Source organism: Zea mays, chromosome 7 (genome assembly GCF_902167145.1).
Source record: "Zea mays cultivar B73 chromosome 7, Zm-B73-REFERENCE-NAM-5.0, whole genome shotgun sequence".
Classification (NCBI taxonomy): domain Eukaryota; kingdom Viridiplantae; phylum Streptophyta; class Magnoliopsida; order Poales; family Poaceae; genus Zea; species Zea mays.
The window spans coordinates 100496673-100516105 of record NC_050102.1 but is presented as its reverse complement, the minus strand read 5'-3'; the positions used below and the strand labels follow the sequence as shown (position 1 = coordinate 100516105).

The 19433-nt window shown below is 50.0% G+C and overlaps 2 protein-coding genes across 9 annotated transcripts in view; both read left to right on the top strand.

The window, feature by feature from the left end:
• The window catches only part of LOC103632633 (uncharacterized), a 33114-nt gene that overhangs the window by 4448 nt on the left and 9233 nt on the right, over window positions 1-19433 (top strand). For all 6 annotated transcript variants that reach the window (XM_020540796.2, XM_035960973.1, XM_023300572.2 and 3 more), the window contains 3 exons: window positions 16583-17892; window positions 17989-18343; window positions 18863-18947. In XM_020540796.2, the coding sequence (XP_020396385.1) occupies window positions 16632-17892; window positions 17989-18343; window positions 18863-18947 (1701 nt within the window). In that variant the 5' untranslated portion in view covers window positions 16583-16631. The remainder of the gene's footprint in view (window positions 1-16582; window positions 17893-17988; window positions 18344-18862; window positions 18948-19433) is intronic.
• On the top strand, window positions 8758-10228 carry LOC100280407 (uncharacterized). Of its 3 annotated transcripts, none has more exons than XM_020540485.1 (2): window positions 8758-8954; window positions 9063-9873. In XM_020540485.1, exons 1-2 carry the CDS (start codon window positions 8766-8768, stop codon window positions 9855-9857), a joined length of 984 nt encoding a protein of 327 aa, XP_020396074.1. In that variant the 5' UTR covers window positions 8758-8765; the 3' UTR covers window positions 9858-9873. The 3 variants fall into 3 exon arrangements, with proteins under 3 accessions (XP_020396074.1, XP_020396073.1, NP_001146802.1); XM_020540484.1 differs by having other exon boundaries at window positions 9048-9873; NM_001153330.1 differs by lacking the exon at window positions 8758-8954 and having other exon boundaries at window positions 9095-10228.

The following is a 19433-nucleotide window of genomic DNA, read 5'->3' as shown; positions in this document are numbered from 1 at the left end:
TCCAGGAGGACGAGGGCACACCTCCATGGGGGCGGTTCAAGGAGCTGCTCAATCTTCGGTTCGGGCCACCTCTCCGATCGGCACCTCTGTTTGAGCTGGCCGAGTGCCGCCGAACCGGGACAGTGGAGGACTACTCCAACAAATTTCAGGCCCTATTGCCCCGTGCCGGTCGACTCGGGGAGGCCCAGCGTGTTCAGCTGTACACGGGCGGTCTCCTACCTCCGATGAGCCACGCCGTTCGCATCCACAACCCGGAGACCCTCGCCGCTGCCATGAGTCTTGCCCGGCAGGTCGAGATGATGGGGTTGGCACAGCAGGCCCAGCCACCTGGCCGCAGCGTCTCCCGGGCCTTGCTGCCGACACCGGGCGCGCAGGGTACTCGTCCACCGATGCCTGCCCCACTAGCGGGTGCAACGCCGCCGCCACCGGAACGACAGCCCTTGAAGCGCCTGTCCCAGGAGGAACAAGCCGAGCGGCGACGCCTCGGCCTTTGCTTCAATTGCAATGAGCCCTACACCCGGGGACACAACCGGGTCTGCCACCACATCTTCTTCATGGACGACATTGAAATTGAGGGCGCCGACGACGACCAAACATCTACTAATCAGGGGGAGGACGCCCCTGTGTTCTCTCTTCAAGCCATTGCAGGTGTGCCCATTTACAAGTCGCTGCAGGTGCAAGCATCGTTGGGCGCTGCCACGGTCGTCGCGCTCCTTGATACGGGCTCCACGCACAACTTCATCGCCGAAGCCGCGACTCGCCAAACCGGCTTGCACATTCAGCCCCGCCCACGCCTCACGGCGATGGTGGCAAATGGGGAGCGCGTCTCCTGCCCGGGCGTCATCCGGCGCGCCCCGGTCATCATTGAGGGCGATCGGTTCTACGTCGACCTCTTCGTCATGCCGCTCGCTGGCTATGGTTTGGTCTTGGGGACTCAATGGATGGTCACCCTAGACCGAGTCACTTGGGACTTTATCGACCACACCATCTCGTTCGCCTACCAAGGTCGGTCGGTGTGCTGGTCCGACGTCGCGGCGCGGCCACAGCCGCGGTGTCACGGCAGTCTCGGCCACGGAGGGCCTCCTCGACACCCTGCTCCAAGCCTTCGACAATGTCTTCGCCGAGCCTTCGGGTCTGCCCCCCACAGCGGGCTCGGGACCATGCCATCATCCTCAAGCCGGGGGTTGCACCGGTGGCGGTAAGGCCCTACCGCTACCTCGCGGCACACAAGGACGAGCTGGAGAGACAGTGTGCTGCCATGATCGCTCAAGGTATCGTTCGTCGCAGCGACTCCGCGTTCTCCTCTCCAGTGCTGCTCGTCAAGAAGCAAGATGGGGCTTGGCGGTTTTGTGTCGACTACCGCGCCCTGAACGCCCTCACCGTTAAGGACGCCTTTCCCATCCCGGTCGTCGACGAGCTACTCGACGAACTGCACGGCGCACGCTACTTCACCAAGCTCGACTTACGCTCCGGCTACCACCAAGTCCGGATGCGACCGGCTGATATCCACAAGATGGTGTTCCATATCCACGACGACCTCTATGAGTTCTTGGTAATGCCGTTCGGGCTTTGCAACGCCCCGGCGACATTTCAAGCGCTCATGAACGACGTCCCGCGACCGTTCCTCCGCCGGTTCATCTTGGTCTTTTTTGATGATATTCTAATTTATAGCAAGACATGGGAAGATCACTTGCGCCACATCCGCGCCGTTCTCGACGAGCTGCGCCGCCATGTCCACTTCATCAAGCGGTCCAAGTGCTCCTTTGGTGCCCCCTCGGTGGCCTACTTGGGCCATGTGATCTCGGCTTAGGGGGTGGCCATGGATCCGGCCAAGGTGCAGGCCATCCACGACTGGCCAATACCGCGCTCGGCGCGTGCGGTGCGCGGCTTCTTGGGCCTCGCCGGATACTACCGCAAGTTCGTCCACGACTACGGCAAGATCGCGGCACCCCTCACCTCACTCCTCAAGGAGGGGTTCTCCTGGAACGACGATGCCATGGCAGCCTTCCAGGCGCTCAAGGCTGCCGTGACGTCGGCCCCCCCGTGTTGGCACTGCCGGACTTCTCCAAGGGGTTCATCGTCGAATGCGACGCGTCCACCCATGGGTTTGGGGCAGTCCTTCTCCAAGATCAGCATCCGATCGCCTATTTCAGCATGCCGGTCACGCTCCGCCACCGCTCTTTGGCAGCATATGAGAGCGAGCTCATTGGGTTGGTCCACACCGTCCGACATTGGCGGCCATACCTATGGGGACGTTCGTTCATCGTTCGCACCGACCACTACAGCCTCAAGTTCCTTCTCAATCAGCGGCTCGCGACGATCCCACAACACCACTGGGTGGGCAAGCTCCTCGGTTTTGACTTCACAGTTGAGTACAAGCCGGGCACCGCCAACACCGTCGCCAATGCCCTGTCCCGGCATGATACCTGCGAGGAGGGGGCAGTCTTGTCTCTCTCGGCACCTCGCTTCGACTTCATCGACCGTCTTTGTCAAGCACATATTCAAGACCCCGCTCTCGTCGCCATCCATGATGAGATTACCGCAGGCACCAGGGGGGCGCCGTGGTCCCTCCTGGACAACATGGTGGCTTATGCCGCCCGGCTGTACGTTCCCCCGGACTCGCCGCTGCTGCAGGAACTGGTGGCAGCTATACACGAGGACGATCACGAAGGGGTACAACGCACTCTACATCGACTACGCCGCGACTTCCACTTCCCCGCCATGCGCCGGGTGGTGCAAGACTTCGTCCGCAGCTGTGCAACTTGCCAGCACAACAAATCGGAGCATCTACATCCGGCGGGACTGCTGCTGCCCCTGCCCATTCCACAGGCCGTGTGGACCGACATCGGTCTGGACTTCATCGAAGCTTTGCCCCGTGTGGGGGGCAAGTCGGTGATCCTCACCGTGGTGGACCGTTTTAGCAAATATTGCCATTTCATTCCGCTGGCGCACCCTTACAGTGCCGAGTCCGTGGCACAAGCGTTCTTCAAAGAGATTGTTCGCCTCCATGGGATGCCTCAATCCATGGTGTCGGACAGGGATTCCGTGTTCACTTCGACATTTGGGCAGGAGTTGATGAGGCTCTCCGGGGCCAAACTACATATGACGTCCACCTTCCACCCACAGTCGGACGGCCAAACAGAGGCAGCCAACAAAGTCATCGTCATGTATCTTCGGTGCTTCACAGGGGACCGACCCAAGCAGTGGCTGCGCTGGCTGCCATGGGCGGAGTACATCTACAACACTGCGTACCAATCATCACTTCGGGACACCCCCTTCAAGGTAGTGTATGGCAGGGACCCTCCATCTATCCGGTCCTATGAACCGGGCGAGATGCGGGTGGCTGCGATGGCCAAGACCATGGCTGCTCGGGAGGAACTCCTCGCTGACGTCCGCATGCGGCTGGAACAAGCTCAAGCCATCCAGAAGAAGTTCTATGACAAGCTGCACCGACCGGTCTCCTATGCCGTGGGCGACTGGGTGCTTCTACGCCTCCGACAGCGCGCTGCATCTTCACTACCGCAGCTGTCCAAGGGCAAGCTCAAACCACGGTTCGTCGGGCCATATCGCATCATCGAGGTTGCTGTCCGCCTCGCTTTGCCCCCGCGTGCCAAGCTGCATGATGTCTTCCATGTCGGGCTTCTTAAGAAGTTCATAGGTGATCCACCAGAGAGGCCTCCACCACTGCCACCATTGCTTCATGGGGCTGTGACACCAGAGCCAGAACGTGCTGTCAGATTCCGCTGGGCGCCCGGTGGTTGTCAAGTGCTCATTCACTGGAAGGGACACTCTGCGGCTTCAGCAACTTGGGAGGATATGGCTGAGCTCTGCGACAAGTTTCCCCAATTTCAGCTCGAGGACGAGCTGGACGTCGAGGGGTGGGGGGAGAGATGTCATGTACAGGCACAAGTATAGGCGCCGTTGTGACATCAGACGCGCAGCTGAGCGCGCTGCTCACGCTACACAGGATGGCGCCACCATTAGTGGCTGAGATTTCGAAATTCAAATAGCAGATTAGTTTCCCTTTTCCCCAAATCAATAGTTTCCTTTCTATGCCTAAAATAAAGGAGCAGATTAGTTTCCCTTTTCCCCAAATCAATAGTTTCCTTTCTATGCCTAAAATATAGGAGCCATTAGTGGGGCAATAGCCTATATAATGTAATCAGACTTGGAGGAATGGAATCAAGCAATCAGTTATCACCAAACCTGCTCCCTCTCCCTCAACTCTCCCAAGCCGCCGGCAGGAGCTCTCCCTCTCGGTGAAGGCCTGGAGCGCGACTATAATCTGCGTAGTCGCGGTCCGGCGTTGTTAGGTGCTGAGGCGCTTGACACAGTGTAAGATCAAGTGGAAGAAAAACTCCATAAGTGAGAATCAGGCACTCTAGGTTGCAAAACAACTTCCTCTAGAACTTGATATAACTCAAAAAATTCCAGCAACACTCTAAAAGTCAGGCCTCCCTGTAAATCATTAATTCATTGGGAATCAAGAAGAGCCTCGCTGACCAATCCCTTGTTGATCCTTCTCCTAGGAACCATGGCAGTTAGAGAAGGGGCAATATCCCCAACACTTCTATTACCATCCAGCCATCTGTCCTTCCAAAAGAGAGTATTAGAACCAAGTCAGCAAGAAACAGCGCCAAACCTCCCATATCCTTTGGTCTAGTGGCTCTAGGCCAAGTCAGCAAACAGCGCCCTCCATTAGCTTCTTTCCTACCCTTCCACAAGAAATCTTTTCAAAGTTTATTGATTTCTTTGATGGCCCAGGTAGGTAAATCAATAGCCATTGCAATGTAGATTAGCTTTGCAGTCATGACAGACTGAATGTAAACAGCCCTGCCAACCCGGTTCATCATCTGTGCTTTCCAACCTAGGAGCATGGAAGCCACCTTATCGATCAACACACGGATCTGGGGTCGACACAACTTATATAGAGATAAAGGAAGGCCCAGATAAGTGCAATAAAACGCAGAGAACTCACAGGGCAGCAAGCTTTTAGCCACCACCAGTACTTCTGAGCAATGGATGGGAAACACCTTGCTTTTTTGGACATTAGTCTTGAGGCCTGATGCTGTGCCAAATAAATGAAGACTATTCAGCATCAAATTTAAATCAGGGGGGTCAGGCCGAAGAAAGATCACAGCATCATCTGCATAAAGCGAAATGTGGTGTTGCAATGGTTTTGAGCACAATGGTTGCAGGAGATCTTCCTCAACAGCCCTTTGAACCAGCCATGATAAAATGTCCATGACTAAATAAAGAGCATAGGCGAGAGGGGATCACCTTGCCTCAGACCCCGTTGGTGCATAATACGCTCTCCCGGAATACCATTGACTAAAATCTGAGTAGAAAAGGTAGCCAATAGCCCACTGATAATATCACACCAAATCTGCCTAAAGCCTAACTTCTTCATTACCTCAATCAAGAAGGCCCGAGAAACTGAATCGAATGCTTTTGTAATGTCCAATTTGAGAAGAACGCGGGGTGCTTCTGTTGGTGAAGAAAACAGGTTGTTTGTTGCACTAGCATGAAGTTGTCCTCTATGAACCGATTCTTGATGAAAGCAGAATGGGTTTGAGTAACCATAAGCTGCAGCTTTCCAGCTAGCCTGTTGGACAGGATCACAGGAGCTTTGTGACTAGTTTAGCAAAGCTGTGGACAAGACTAATTGGTCTGAAATCTTTCACATTTTGAGCCCCCTCCAATCTCTACTAACTATTAAGAAGCTAACGTAGACCACACCGTGCCCCCGCCTCCCCTTATCACGCGTCGTATGCACCTCTCATTGCATGCAAGAGCCGCAGATGCTGCATGCTATCGCGCGTCGCATGCACCTGGGTAGACCTGAAACTTGGGCCGGGCCGGGCCGGCACAGCACGAGCCCATCGTGCCTTGGGCCTTAAGTCTTCGGGCCGACACGGCCCTTAATATTTTTGGGCTGGGCCGTACTGGGCTAAACACTTAAAATCTAAGCCCGACACGACACTAAAGCACGTCGTGCTTGTCTTGGGCCAGGTCGGCCCAGGCACGACCCACAACCAAGCAAGCCATTTTGAAGATATATATAATGAAACCTAATATAATTTTGATGTCACATTTTTACCGGCCTTTTCGCCGTCGGGCCGGCCCGAGCACGGCCCAGTCACTCGTGCCGGGCCGGGCGGCACGATGGGCTGAAAATCAAAGCCCGACCCAGCCCTTTATTCGTGCCGTGCTGGCACGACCCAATATATTTCGTGCCGGGCCGTGCTTTGAGCCCGTTTTCTTGGGCCGTGCCTGGGCGGCCCAAAACAGCACGACCCAAACTTTCAGGTCTACACCTGGGCAGCCGCAGAAGCCGCATGCGTCGCATGCACCTGGGGCACTGCATGCAAGCATGCAAGCCCGAGAAGCTGGCCTTCGTGTCTCCCTCCAGGCCTTCACTCATGCTGCACTGTCATCAACCACTATGCACTAAGGAACATTATCCAAGTACTGACGGGGTTGGGCGGGAGGAACCTAGCGAGGCGCCACCCATCGTGTTTCATCTGAGGCTCTGCGATCGTCGTTGTCTTGTTGCATGCACTGATGCTGAACGCGGTGCTGCTGCTCCTCTGCCTGTGCGCGTTCCCCGCCCCAGCGCGGCTGCAGAACACGACCATGGCCACGGCCGCGCCAGCGTCCGTCGAGGGGTTCAACTGCACCGCCAACCGCACGTACCCGTGCTAGGCGTACGCGCTCTACCGCGCCGGCTTCGCGGGTGTGCCGCTCGATCTCACGGCCATCGGTGACCTCTTCGCCATCAGTCGCGCACGCCAACAACCTCTCCACCACGGTCGCGCCGGCCAACGGGCAGCCGCTGCTCGTGCTGCTCCAGTGTGGCTGCCCCTCTCGGTCCCCCAGCTCGTACGCGCCGATGCAGTACCAGATCGGCCCGGAGGACACCTACTGGATCGTCTCCACCACCAAGCTGCACAACCTCACGCAGTACCAGGCCATGGAGCGCGTGAACCCCACCCTTGTGCCCACCGACCTCGACGTCGGCACCATGGTCACGTTCCCCGTCTTCTGCCAGTGCCCGGCCGCCACCGACAACGCCACGACGCTCGTCACCTACGTCATGCAGCCCGGGGACACGTACGCGTCCGTTGCCGCCGCCTTCTCCGTCGCCTATCCATATCCACAGTTAAAGACACGATGCGGCGATCGCCTGTGCATGCACTGAGGCTGAGCGCGCTGCTGCTGCTCCTTTGCCTGTGCGCGTTCCCCTCCCCGACGCGATCGTAGAACACGACCACGGCCACGGCCAAATTTATTCAACTAGCTAGATGGAGCCGAAGGCTGAAGGTACGACTGGTGATAAAACGATATATGATTTGTGCATGAATATGTGCTTCAGTTTGTGCAACACAAGACATGTTAGAAATTTAACTATCTGCGCACGATTATTAATGTCTTAGAAATTTTAACTCTCGTGGCAACGCACGGGCACATATCTAGTTTAAACATAAGACTGATATAAGCAGCATTGAGAAGACCCATGTTCTGAATTTCTTAGCCCACACCCAGGATAGGGCAGCCATAATGTCGTCCTTGATGATCGACCATCATGCTTTATAAAAGCGTCCTGTGAACCCATCTGGCCCCGCGGCCTTATTCAAAGGAAGGCTCGTGATAGTAGCCCACACCTCTTCCTCAGAGAAGGGGCGTCCAAGGCAGCTAGGTCAAAAGAAGGCACACCTAGAGCATCTAAATCAGTAGTGATATCACATTCCTCAGAAGAACCCAGAAGACCATTAAAGAAACCGAAGAATTGGTCTGCTATATCATCATGCGAAATGAGGGTATTACCAGCCGCATCAGTGATCTTAGTGATCAAGTTCTTGCCCTTTCTATATCTAGCATGGGAATGGAATAAGGCCATGTTTGCATCTCCATCCTTGATCTAGCTAATCCGAGATCTCAATCTGGCAATAGTGCGCCTTGTTAAGGCCCATTAGGCCTAGGCCTACTGCCTATATATATTATATAGTCCTTAGGGACTAATCATCTATTGTCAATCCTAAGGTTAGTAACATGGTAACAGAGCAGATTACGATTAGGGTTTTACTAATTTTCTAGCCGCCATCGCGGCCTTCCACCATCCTCAGCCGCCGTCGCGGCCTTCTACCTCCCCTTAGCCGCCGTCACGGCCTTCCCGCAGCCGCTGCGCCCTGCGCCGTCCGTTGCTGCGCCCTGTGCCGTCGAATCTGCGCCGCCGTTGCTGCACCGCCCCTGCCCGGACTCCGCCCGATCTGCTTCTGCTCCCGCTGGACTTCGCACAGGGCGGATCTTTGTCAGAAACTGTGGGCAGTGCTGCGGGTCTGCGCCTCGCAACTCGATTCCGCCCGATCTGCGGGCAGTCGCCCTTCTTTGCTGTTGCGGCACCACCCCTGCCCTGACTCCGCCCGATCTGCGCCCTCTTGCTCCTGCCGGACTTCGCGCAGGGCGGATCTTCGCCGAAAGCTGCGGGTCTGCGCCTCTTGTGTTTGTTCGCCGCCGTCGTGGGCAGTGCCGCGGATCTGCGCCGCTGTCCTGCCCTTCTGCGCCGTTGCCGGAATCCGTCCTCCTGCTTCGTCGCACATTAGCCCTCCCGCGCCGTCCGTCGCTGCATCGAACTTGTTTGTGCGGCGTGCAGCACATGCCAGATCTGCTGCTGTACTGTGACTTCGCACGGTCTCGGACTCTTGGTACCATCAAGCCATTTTTTTTCAGATCTGTTAATCTTCAGTATTTTATTGCTCTTTAATATGTCGGCCAACGCTATTGTTGTCAATATTGTGCTTGATGGGCAGAATTATCCAGAATGGGCTTTTTGTGTCCAGACTGCATTAAGAGGTCACGGGTTACTATTTCATTTGACTGAAGATTCTCCAGTTTTAGCAGCTGATAGAAGCAATGCTGCTGCAATCAAGACTTGGCAGATCAATGATGGCAAGGTAATGGCTGCAATGGTCAACAACACTAAACCAACTATGATTATGAGTCTGTCCAAATTTACCACTACTAAGGCTATCTGTTCACATCTGAAGGATCGATTTGTTCAGGATAGCGGTGCTCTTCTACATACCCTTATGCAGCAGACTCATGTGATTGAGCAACATGATATGTCCATTGATGAATATTATTCTGCCTTTGATCGACTTATGAGTGCATTGACCTCCATGGTCCCCGCTTGTACTGCTGTGCCTTGTCCAGCCCACAAGTTCATTGAGAAGTTCTTTACCTACAGATTTGTTATGGGAGTTCGACCTGAATTTGATTCCCTTCGTGCAAGGCTGCTTCACAGTTCGGATACTCTCACCATGGCTCATGCATTGTCTGAATTGCTTGCTGAAGAGACTCGTCTGAAGTCTATGTCCTCTATTACTGGTGTGAGTTCTCATAGTGTGTTGGCTGCTGCTCAGAGGTCTAGGAACACCTCCTTTCAGCCTTGTGAACACTGCAAAAAGACCACTCATCGGTCTGAGAACTGCTTTGCTAAGTTGCCAGAGAAGTTGGCTGATTTTCGTGTCCGTCGTGCTACTCGTGGTCGTGGTACAGGACCATCTCCTAGAGGCTCAGTTGCGGTTGCTGCTACTTCATCTGCTGGTGCTTTGTCATCATTTTGGGTTCTTGATTCTGGAGCTTCCTTTCATGATCAGTCACGGCTGGCGTCTACTACACCTGTCACCGAGGGTACTTCTGTTCAGACTGCTGATGGTACATTATGTCATGTCACCCACAAGGGTTCTCTTTCTGATTCAACTTTTACTGTCCCAATTATATTTTGTACCTCAGTTATCCATGGATCTACTATCAGTTGGTCAAATTACCGATCACAATTGTTTTGTTGGATTTGATGACTCATCTTGTTTTGTACAGGATCGCAAAACAAGGGATGTGATTGGGACTGGCCGTCGCCGTAAATCTTCGCCTCGCCTCTACATCTTGGACACTTTGCGTCTTCCTTCATCCCTTACCACTACACCTCATGTACTCGCTGCTTCGGGCCCCAAGACGTCATTCGCCCAGTGGCATCATCGTCTAGGCCACTTATGTGGATCCCGTCTGTCTACTCTAATAAAGTCAGGATGTTTAGGCTCTACTCATGTTGAGTCTAGTTTTCATTGTAAAGGTTGTCATCTTGGAAAACAAATACAACTTCCATATTTTACTAGTAATTCCCATTATGCTAAACTTTTTGATCTAATTCACTCAGATGTTTGGGGTCCAGCTCCGTTTGTTTCTAAAGGTGGTCATAAGTATTATGTCATTTTTATTGATGATCATTCTCGTTATACTTGGATTTACTTCATGAAACGCCGCTCAGAATTGCCTTCTATTTACAAGTCCTTCACTCGCATGGTTCACACCCAGTTTTCTGCTACTATTAAAATTTTTCGTTCAGATTCTGGTGGTGAATTCCTATCCGATAATTTTCGCCAGATATTGACCATAGAGGGTACTCTAGCTCAACTTTCTTGTCCTGGTGCCCATGCCCAAAATGGTGTTGCTGAACGCAAACACCGTCATATTATTGAGAGTGCTCGTATTCTTTTGATATCTTCTTTTGTGCCTTCACACTTTTGTAGTGAAGCTGTTTCCACTGCCGTGTATCTCATTAATAGACAACCTTCATCTAAACTTTCTGGTAAATCTCCGGGTGAAGTTCTTTTTGGGACTTCTCCACGATATGATCATCTTCGTGTGTTTGGATGTATATGCTATGTCTTGTTACCACCACGTGAGCGGACTAAATTGACTGCTCAATCTGTAGAGTGTGTATTCCTTGGATACAGTCCTGAACACAAAGGCTATCGTTGTTATGACCCATCTACTCGTCGTATTCGGATTTCTAGAGACGTGAGTTTCAATGAAAATCGCCCCTTCTTTCACAACAAGTCTACTCACTCCACCTATTATCCTACAGAATCTACTTCTTTCATGTGTCTTCCTTCCATTCCTACATCTGAATCATCATCTTCTACATCCACACCTGATGTTCTCATTCCCATAACACCACCTTCCACCTCCGCGTCATCCACCTTTTCGTCTTCCAAACCACCCATCATCCAAACCTACATTCGTCGTTCACGCTCTATCCCTACGGCTGGTCCTGATACTGATCCTGTACCTGATTCTTGTACTAACAACTCTGAGTCTAATGATGTTTTAATCAGGGATATCGTCTTCGTGATCGTGGTACTATTGAACCTCCAGATCGTTATGGTTTCCCACGAACTGCTGTTGCAATTGTTGAACCCACTACTTATCAGGAAGCTTATGGGATTCTTGAGTGGCAGCTAGCTATGATTGATGAATTGACTGCTCTTGAACGCACTGGTACATGGGATATTGTTCCTTTACCCTCACATGTTGTTCCTATTACATGTAAATGGGTCTTCAAAGTTAAGACAAAATCCGATGGTTCCATTGAGAGGTATAAAGCTCGTCTTGTGGCTCGTGGTTTCCAACAGACTCAAGGACTTGATTATGATGAGACTTTTGCACCTGTTGCGCATATGACTATTGTTCGAACCTTGATTGCAGTTGCAGTCTCATCTTCTTGGACTATCTCCCAGATGGATGTCAAGAATGCTTTTCTCAATGATGATCTACATGAAGAAGTTTATATGCATCCTCCTCCGGGGGTTGATACTCCATCAGGCACGTTTGTCGTCTCCGTCGCGCATTGTATGGGCTGAAACAAGCTCCTCGTGCTTGGTTTGAGAGATTCATCTCTGTTATCACAGCTGCTAGTTTTTCTTCTAGTGAACATGATCCTGCATTGTTTGTTCATGTTTCTCCAAAAGGCCGCACTTTACTTCTATTATATGTGGATGATATGCTGATTACAAGTGATAACTCAGAACATATTTCTCATGTCAAGCAGCATCTTAGTAAGGAATTTCAGATGTCTGATTTGGGTCCACTTAGCTATTCCTTGGGCATTGAAGTTCAGCAGACTCCAAAAGGTTTTTACCTGTCTCAGTCCAAGTATATACAAGATCTTCTTGATCGCTCTGGAATTACTGATACTCGCACAACTGCAACACCAATGGATATTCATTTAAAACTTCGTCCGAAGGATGGGACACCACTAGTAGACCCCACTCGATATCGTCATATTGTGGGTAGTCTTGTTTATCTCACCATCACCAGACCTGATATTGCTCATGCTGTTCATATGTTGAGCCAATTTGTATCCACACCAACTTCAATTCATTATGGACATTTGCTTCGTGTGCTTCGATATTTACGTGGGACACGATTCAAATGTTTACTCTATGCTTCTGATAGCCCACTTCGGCTACATGCGTATTCTGATGCCATTTGGGCAAGTGATCCCGTTGATCGTTGTTCTACTACAGGTTACTGTAGTCTTCTTGTATCCTCTCCTATTGCTTGGAAATCCAAGAAGCAAGCGGCCATATCTCGTTCTAGTGCTGAAGCCGAACTTCGTGCTCTTGCTACTACCACTGCTGAAATTATTTGGCTCCGCTGGCTATTGGCTGATCTTGGTGTCTCTTGTGACACTCCTACACCTCTGTTATGTGATAACTTGAGTGCTATACAGATTTCTCATGATCCAGTGAAGCATGAACTTACTAAACACATTGGTGTTGATGCATCATTTACTCGGTCTCATTGTCAGCAGAAGACTATTGATCTTCAATATGTGCCCTCAGAATCTCAATTGGCAGATTTCTTCACCAAAGCGCAAACAAGAGCACAACATCAGTTCTACTTGATCAAACTCAATGCTTCAAATCCTCCATTTCCACATTGAGTTTGAGGAGAGGTGTTAAGGCCCATTAGGCCCAGGCCTACTGCTTATATATATTATATAGTCCTTAGGGACTAATCATCTATTGTCAATCCTAAGGTTAGTAACACGCCTCAGGGAGGAAAGGGCCAACCAAACAATGCTTCTTGAGGGTGTTTCTGAGCCAGACTTCATTTTCCACAAGAGCTCTGCTATCTTGAGCTATCTCGAGTTGATGAAGAATCTCCTTGGCCAACCACCATTGACCCTGCACATTGTCACTCCAACTCTGAAGACCTTTGGCAGTGGCCTGAAGCTTCGAAGGAAGTGTCACTAAGGGGCATGAGTCTGCCAAGACTGAGGTCTAACTAGCAGCAACAACCTCCTAAAAAGTGACCCCCCAACTTAGGCCAAAAAGCTTCGAAATGAAGTCTCTTTTTACCATGCCTAAAATCATTCATCCCCAACACAAGGGGCAATGGTCAGAGTCTTGTGAAGCTGAACTTTGCAGGAGACAGTTAGGAAAAAGCTCTTCCCAATCCATAGAACAAAACACCCTAACCAATCTGACCAATGTGGGATTAACCTGCCCATTAGACCAAGTAAACTTTCTACCACGAAGTGGTACTTCTTTGAGAGCAAGATCATTAATCCATCTTCGTAATCTATCCATCATAGCTCGGTCTACATTTGAATCATTCTTGTCTTCATCTTGAAAAATCAAGTTAAAATCTCCAACCACCACCCAAGGACCAGAACACACATCCCTCTCCTCCCTGAGTTACTGCAAAAACTAAATCTTAGCCTCATTTCCTTGAGGGCCGTATACACATTTAAGCCACCAAGGAGAACCTTCTGCTGAGCCAAACTGAACTGACACTGAGTGAGAATCAATTTTGTAAATGCCCTGATGGCTGATACGATCACGCCAAGCAACTAAAATACCTCCACTGGCGCCCACCGAAGTCAAGACAACGAAGTTGTAGAAACCAGGACCTAACATTCATGCAATAAGGAAACGAAATACCTCAGTCATTTTTGTTTCTTGTAAGAAAATGACATCACATCTCAAGGAGCCGGCTAAATTCCTAACAACATCCTGACGAGCTCCGACATTAAGACCCCTTACATTCCGTACCAAAATGTTTGAAGGATCCATGGAGGGACAAAACAACTACCAATAGGGGTGGCGAAAGCTCAAGCCTCTAGGGCTGGCTGTTCCTCCTGGGGAGCAGGAATTGCCCACCCAAACAACGCCGCCAAAGCAGAAGTCTGTGAATCAAACAGCAAATTACCAAATAACTTTGCATAGTCATCCATAATCCTGGGAAAGAGGACTGCCTTATCATCAATCCGGAAGTTAGCAATGGTCTTTAACACCGTCATCTTGGCATGCCTCTGAGCAGGAAGCCGAGGCTGAGGCTCAACCCCCATTCCAGCTACCCTTCTGCTCCGGCGAGGGATGAAGCTTGGGGACACGACTTTTATCTTGTTCCCAGTGGCACGAGGCCTAGGCAGGACCCCATTCACCTTCTTGGATATCTTGCTGATGAAGGCTTCAGTCGGAGGTGCCATCCCTCTCACTTTCGCTTGGAGACATCGAGCCCTCCTTGGAATGCGAGTGTAGACTCGCATGGGGGGGGATCACAACACATGGTTTGCATGGAGGAGCAACCACCACAGGAGGTAAAGGAGAATGCATTTGCTCCGAAGCAATCGACAGTGTCCCATAGCTCAACAATGACGTGGAGATAGCCATTAAGTGCGAGGCGATCCACACTCCAGCCCGTGCCTGGGCCCGGGCTACCCCTCCAGACAATTCCCCTTCCTCCACTGGGCCGAGATTACCAGATGGTCCATCACCGGCTGACACAGGTCTGTCCAAGTCTCCCTCCCGAGACTCTTCTTGGCCTATTGCAACTGTAGATGGACCTATAATCCACAACTCAGTAGCGGCAAAAGTCAAGGAGGATGCACACGCATCTGACTCCTCGAATAACTCCAAGAGCCCAGCCGTCAAATTGCATGAAGCAGCCACATGCATCGAGGCATCACCCACCGCCTTGGAAATTTGCACCAGAGAGGCTTGCAGATGACTCTGGGAGGCCGCCACGTGGCGACATGAAACCAAGTTTCGCCCAAGTCGCTCATGCACCGGCCGACGTTCCATAGTTCTGTCACTGGAGTCGCCATGCGCCCCTGGTGAATGAGAACAGTCACATTTGCGCCGGGGATCAAGACCAACACCATCCGACGCAGGTGGCGGCAGTGAGGGCTGGGCCCACTGCTAAGGACGACGATGATAAAGAAACCAACACTAAAATCTCATAAGACAACATATGCTTCTCATATGAGTCTTGACATGGATGAATCTCCGGCCCTGGGATCAACAGTTCCATCGAAGCCGGGACCAGCTCTGGTTGTCGGCACAAGGCTGGAACCTTGAAGCAAGAAAGACCCCGTTGGGCCTCAGTATCTGGGTAGAGCTCCACCGACGTACAGAACCCCTAAAGCAGGTCCTGAGCAGTGGACAACATCCAAGCATGCATAGGAACACCCCTCATCTCAATGCATATGTAGAGGTAGAAAGAAACTGCCACATCATGAGCCAATCTTGACCAGAACTTGAACTTCAGAGAGCAACTGGATGTATGCAACACTGCTCTGCTGTTGTAGGCGCTTCTTGCCATCACCTCGCTTGGAAGCAGCGCCAGGAAGTCCTCCAGCAAGGATTTGTGCATCGAGATGCAGTCCACATCGATTGCTAGCATCGCTGCGACTTCTGCTACCAGGTCCGTAGAAACCGCCGGCCTTGATCCAACCACCGTAACAAACAGCGCCCTCCGGAGATCAACTTCAGCTTTTGTCAGCTCAGCCAATCTCTAAATAAAGCAAATTAGAGGAGACGAAGCAAGAGCAGCCAATCTCTCGACTTGTTCACTGATAGGCCGCGACTCTGAAGCCTCCCCAGCCTTCCCTGGAATGCCAGGGTTAACAGAGCCCCTAGGCCTCCTGACCTTAGATCGATGCTGTCGCCTCTTGCCCGGAAACGAAGCATGCAAGGACTCCGTGGCTGTCATAGGAGAAAACGCCGACGTGGCGGGTGCCGGCGTGATTTTGCGCCACACCAACATGCCTGCCCACCCTCCGATACTCCTTCAGAGACGACGAGGAGAGGGCCAAGTCGATTCCACACTGGGACTCTACGGTCGACCACCTTATGGCATTGGTGGGCATAGTGCCCAAGCGAGAGGCAGTTGAAACACTGCGTCGACAGACGACATAAGGCAATCCGCACAGTAGCCGCCGCAGCAGATTGGCGGACACTGCAATCACCAACAATGGAGGATGCTGACCCTTCGTCTTCCCTCGCTGGGCCTTGGAACGACCGCTTACCAGGAAAAGAGGACTATACAGATGAGCCTAAGAAGACAGGGGGGAGGGAACCCAGTGTCGCCATGGGGGAGGGAAGGAGGGGTGGTTGCCGGCGTGGGCTTGTGGTGGGAAGGGTGCATTGGCAAGGTGGGAAGGTGAAACAGTAGAGGGCTAGAGGCCATTGACTAATTGGATGATTTGGGTGGATTTCATTTTCATCATGGGTTGGCATCTGGCCCATTGTAACTATGTTATTGCTATATGCCAATAAAACATGGTTATGTGGGTGCTTAGTGTAATCCAAGTTTTGACCTTACATTGATGTTTGTTCATCTACTTGTGCTATGCAATAGTTTTATTGACTTGTTGTTGCATGCTCATCTTTTTTTTCCTTGCAAAATGCAACACATTGTATCGATCCTAACACAACTTTATGGATGACAGGTTGTAGGAATCCTACTGTTTTGATTAAATCACTACCGCATCATCAAATATGGAAGTTGATGATGACGTGGAGGAGGATGACATAGATTTTAACCCTTTCCTTAGGGAAGGATCTCCGTCTGAGACCTCATCAAGCCTTACCTCAGAAGCAGAATGCGAGGAACATAGTTCTGAAAATCAACCAAGTAACCATACATATCAGCAGAATACTGTAGTTAATGAAAATACAAGTGACAGTGCACTTCCTCAAAATAGATTGTCGTCTCAAGATGCTGTTAACGAAATGTTTCCAGAAGAAACGTCTACCCAGGTTAATATTGAGAATGATGGTCACTTGAATGGATTGGAAAAAGACGTTTTAGCAAGCGAAGCTGCTTGCTCTCCAACAGTGCAAGACCCTCATCATCTATCTCTCGAAATTAGTGAGGAAGATGCAATTTGCAAACGGACAAGGGCAAGATACTCACTAGCAAACTATTCACTCGAGGAATTGGAGACCTTTCTCCAGGAATCTGATGATGATAGTGGTCTGCAAAATGTTGATGAAGAAGAGGAATACCGCAAGTTTCTTGCTGCTGTCCTGTCTGGTGTAGGCAATGACACACAAACATTCCAGGGGGATGAAAATCAAGATGAAGATGATAATGATGCAGACTTTGAGCTCGAGATTGAGGAGGCTCTAGAAAGTGATGGTGATGAAAATGTTGAGAACTATCACAACACAAATCCTAGAAAAGAGAAAGATGTCCGTAGGCCTCAGACTAGGCAGAGGCGGCCATTAACTGGGATGTCTGGGGCTGGTAGTGATCACCAGGAATCCAATAAAACTCATTTAAGACCAATTGTGCCATATATTCCGTCTGCATTGGTGACTCCTGCGCATGCTTTTGGATGGCAATATGCTAACCAGAATGCCTTTTTCCCTTCATCCTTGGTTTCACTAACACGTCCACCTTTAGCATGTGGATTTACTTATCAGCAACTCGGGCAATTGCATGTGTTGATATATGAGCATGTTCAGCTCCTTATCCAAACATTTTCCCTATGTGTTCTTGATTCATCTAAACAAGATGTGGCTAATAATGTCAAAAAGATGATAGTTGAGTTGGTTGGTGCTCGTGATCAAGCATTGGCCAGGAGCTCTCCTCAACGGCATATCTTCTTTGAAACCCAACATCTCTCATCTAGTTTTGTTTCTTCTGATAATTTGGAACGCCAATGGATTCCGTTAATCAAGAGTCCTATTATATCCGTCCTTGATGTTGCACCGCTTGAGTTGGTCCTCGACTATTTAAGTGACGTCGCAACTGGTAAGTTCAAGATTGGTACATGGGGCAATTTTTATACTTTGTTTATTTTGTTGCCACCACTTGATTTATAACTTTGCTTTCATATTGAGTTTACAGCTGTCGTGAAGTATAGAAAAAGTCATGTGGATGGTACTGCTGACAAAACCCGCAGGAAAGAGCCCCTGTTTCCTTCAGCAGCGATTAACAGTTGCAAACAAGTGAATAATGTTTCTCAAGATAGATCAAATGGTGTGCCTACAGCATCACCTCCATCTGGGCAGTTGCAGCAGAAGAAATCGTTGGCTGCTACCCTGCTTGAGAATATTAAAAAGGATACAATTGCTCTTGTTCCTGCTGACATTGCAAGATTAGCACAGAGATTCTTTTCACTTTTCAATTTTGCACTCTTTCCTCATAAGTCACCTCCTTCACCTATGGCCAATAGGGTTCTTTTCACTGATGCAGAGGACAGGTGTGTTTTACATCTTCTCCACGATTTCTTTTGAAATATAACTTGTGCATGCTTCCTTACCATCTTGACTAAAGAACAAAGAAAGTCAAGAAATCTGAATACTTGAGTTTTGTTGGGCTGCCGGCTGCATACTATTTTTGCTTCTGTATTAGTGGTGTTGGTTTGAAAGACAGGCCTGATACAATGGTGATAAAATTCTCCACTGAGCCAAAGGTCCTCGGTTATTCGTTCCCTAGAGCCCACTCATGTGGGAGTCGCCAGGGTCTATCCTTTTATTAGTGGTGTTGATTTATGCAAATTGTGTGTTTACTTCCTCATCTGCTGTATCACAGCTACTCCATTCATCCTTTTTTCAACTTTCTCAAGATCCGCCTCCTTTTGTATGGTTAAGTGTATCATGGTTGCTTCATTGTTATTACCACTTGCCTAAAGGACATCATGTAATGCCCTCAAGTGTATAGTTGATATGATGCTTGTCACTTTTCACGGTTAATTTTATAGTATACTATCTGCTTGCAGATTATTAGCTCTAGGAATTCTGGAATATAATAATGACTGGGCAGCAATACAAAAGCGCTTTCTTCCTTGTAAATCAAAGCATCAGGTATTTTTTTTGTTACTCCTTTTGATTGCAAATTTGATTCAAGATCCATTTTTTAAATTTTCTTTTATGATTTATCAGGCTTAAATCAATAGTTCTTATCATCTATTTGGTGAAGATTGACATGGAGATAATTTATTTCTATCATAATCTAGCAGAAATTTTTTGAGAGTAATGAAAGACATGAAATGCTATCAAGGGCGCCGAGCCCCCGACTAGTCGGACCGCGGCTACGCAGCTCGTAGCTGTCCTCTCCGGTGAGGTTATCCCCCTCAACCGCAGGCTTAACAGAGAGAGAGAGATTAAGGATATAATTCTTGCTTAATTGATTGTCAAGTGCTTACAAGTATATATAGCCAATGGCCCAACCGACATGGAGACGGTTCTCCTTGATTCTAGGGATTTCCAAAACAACTCTCCTTGATTCTAGGGATTTCCAAAACAACTTACTAATCTAACACATGCAGCGCCTGCCCAACGCTCTCAGCG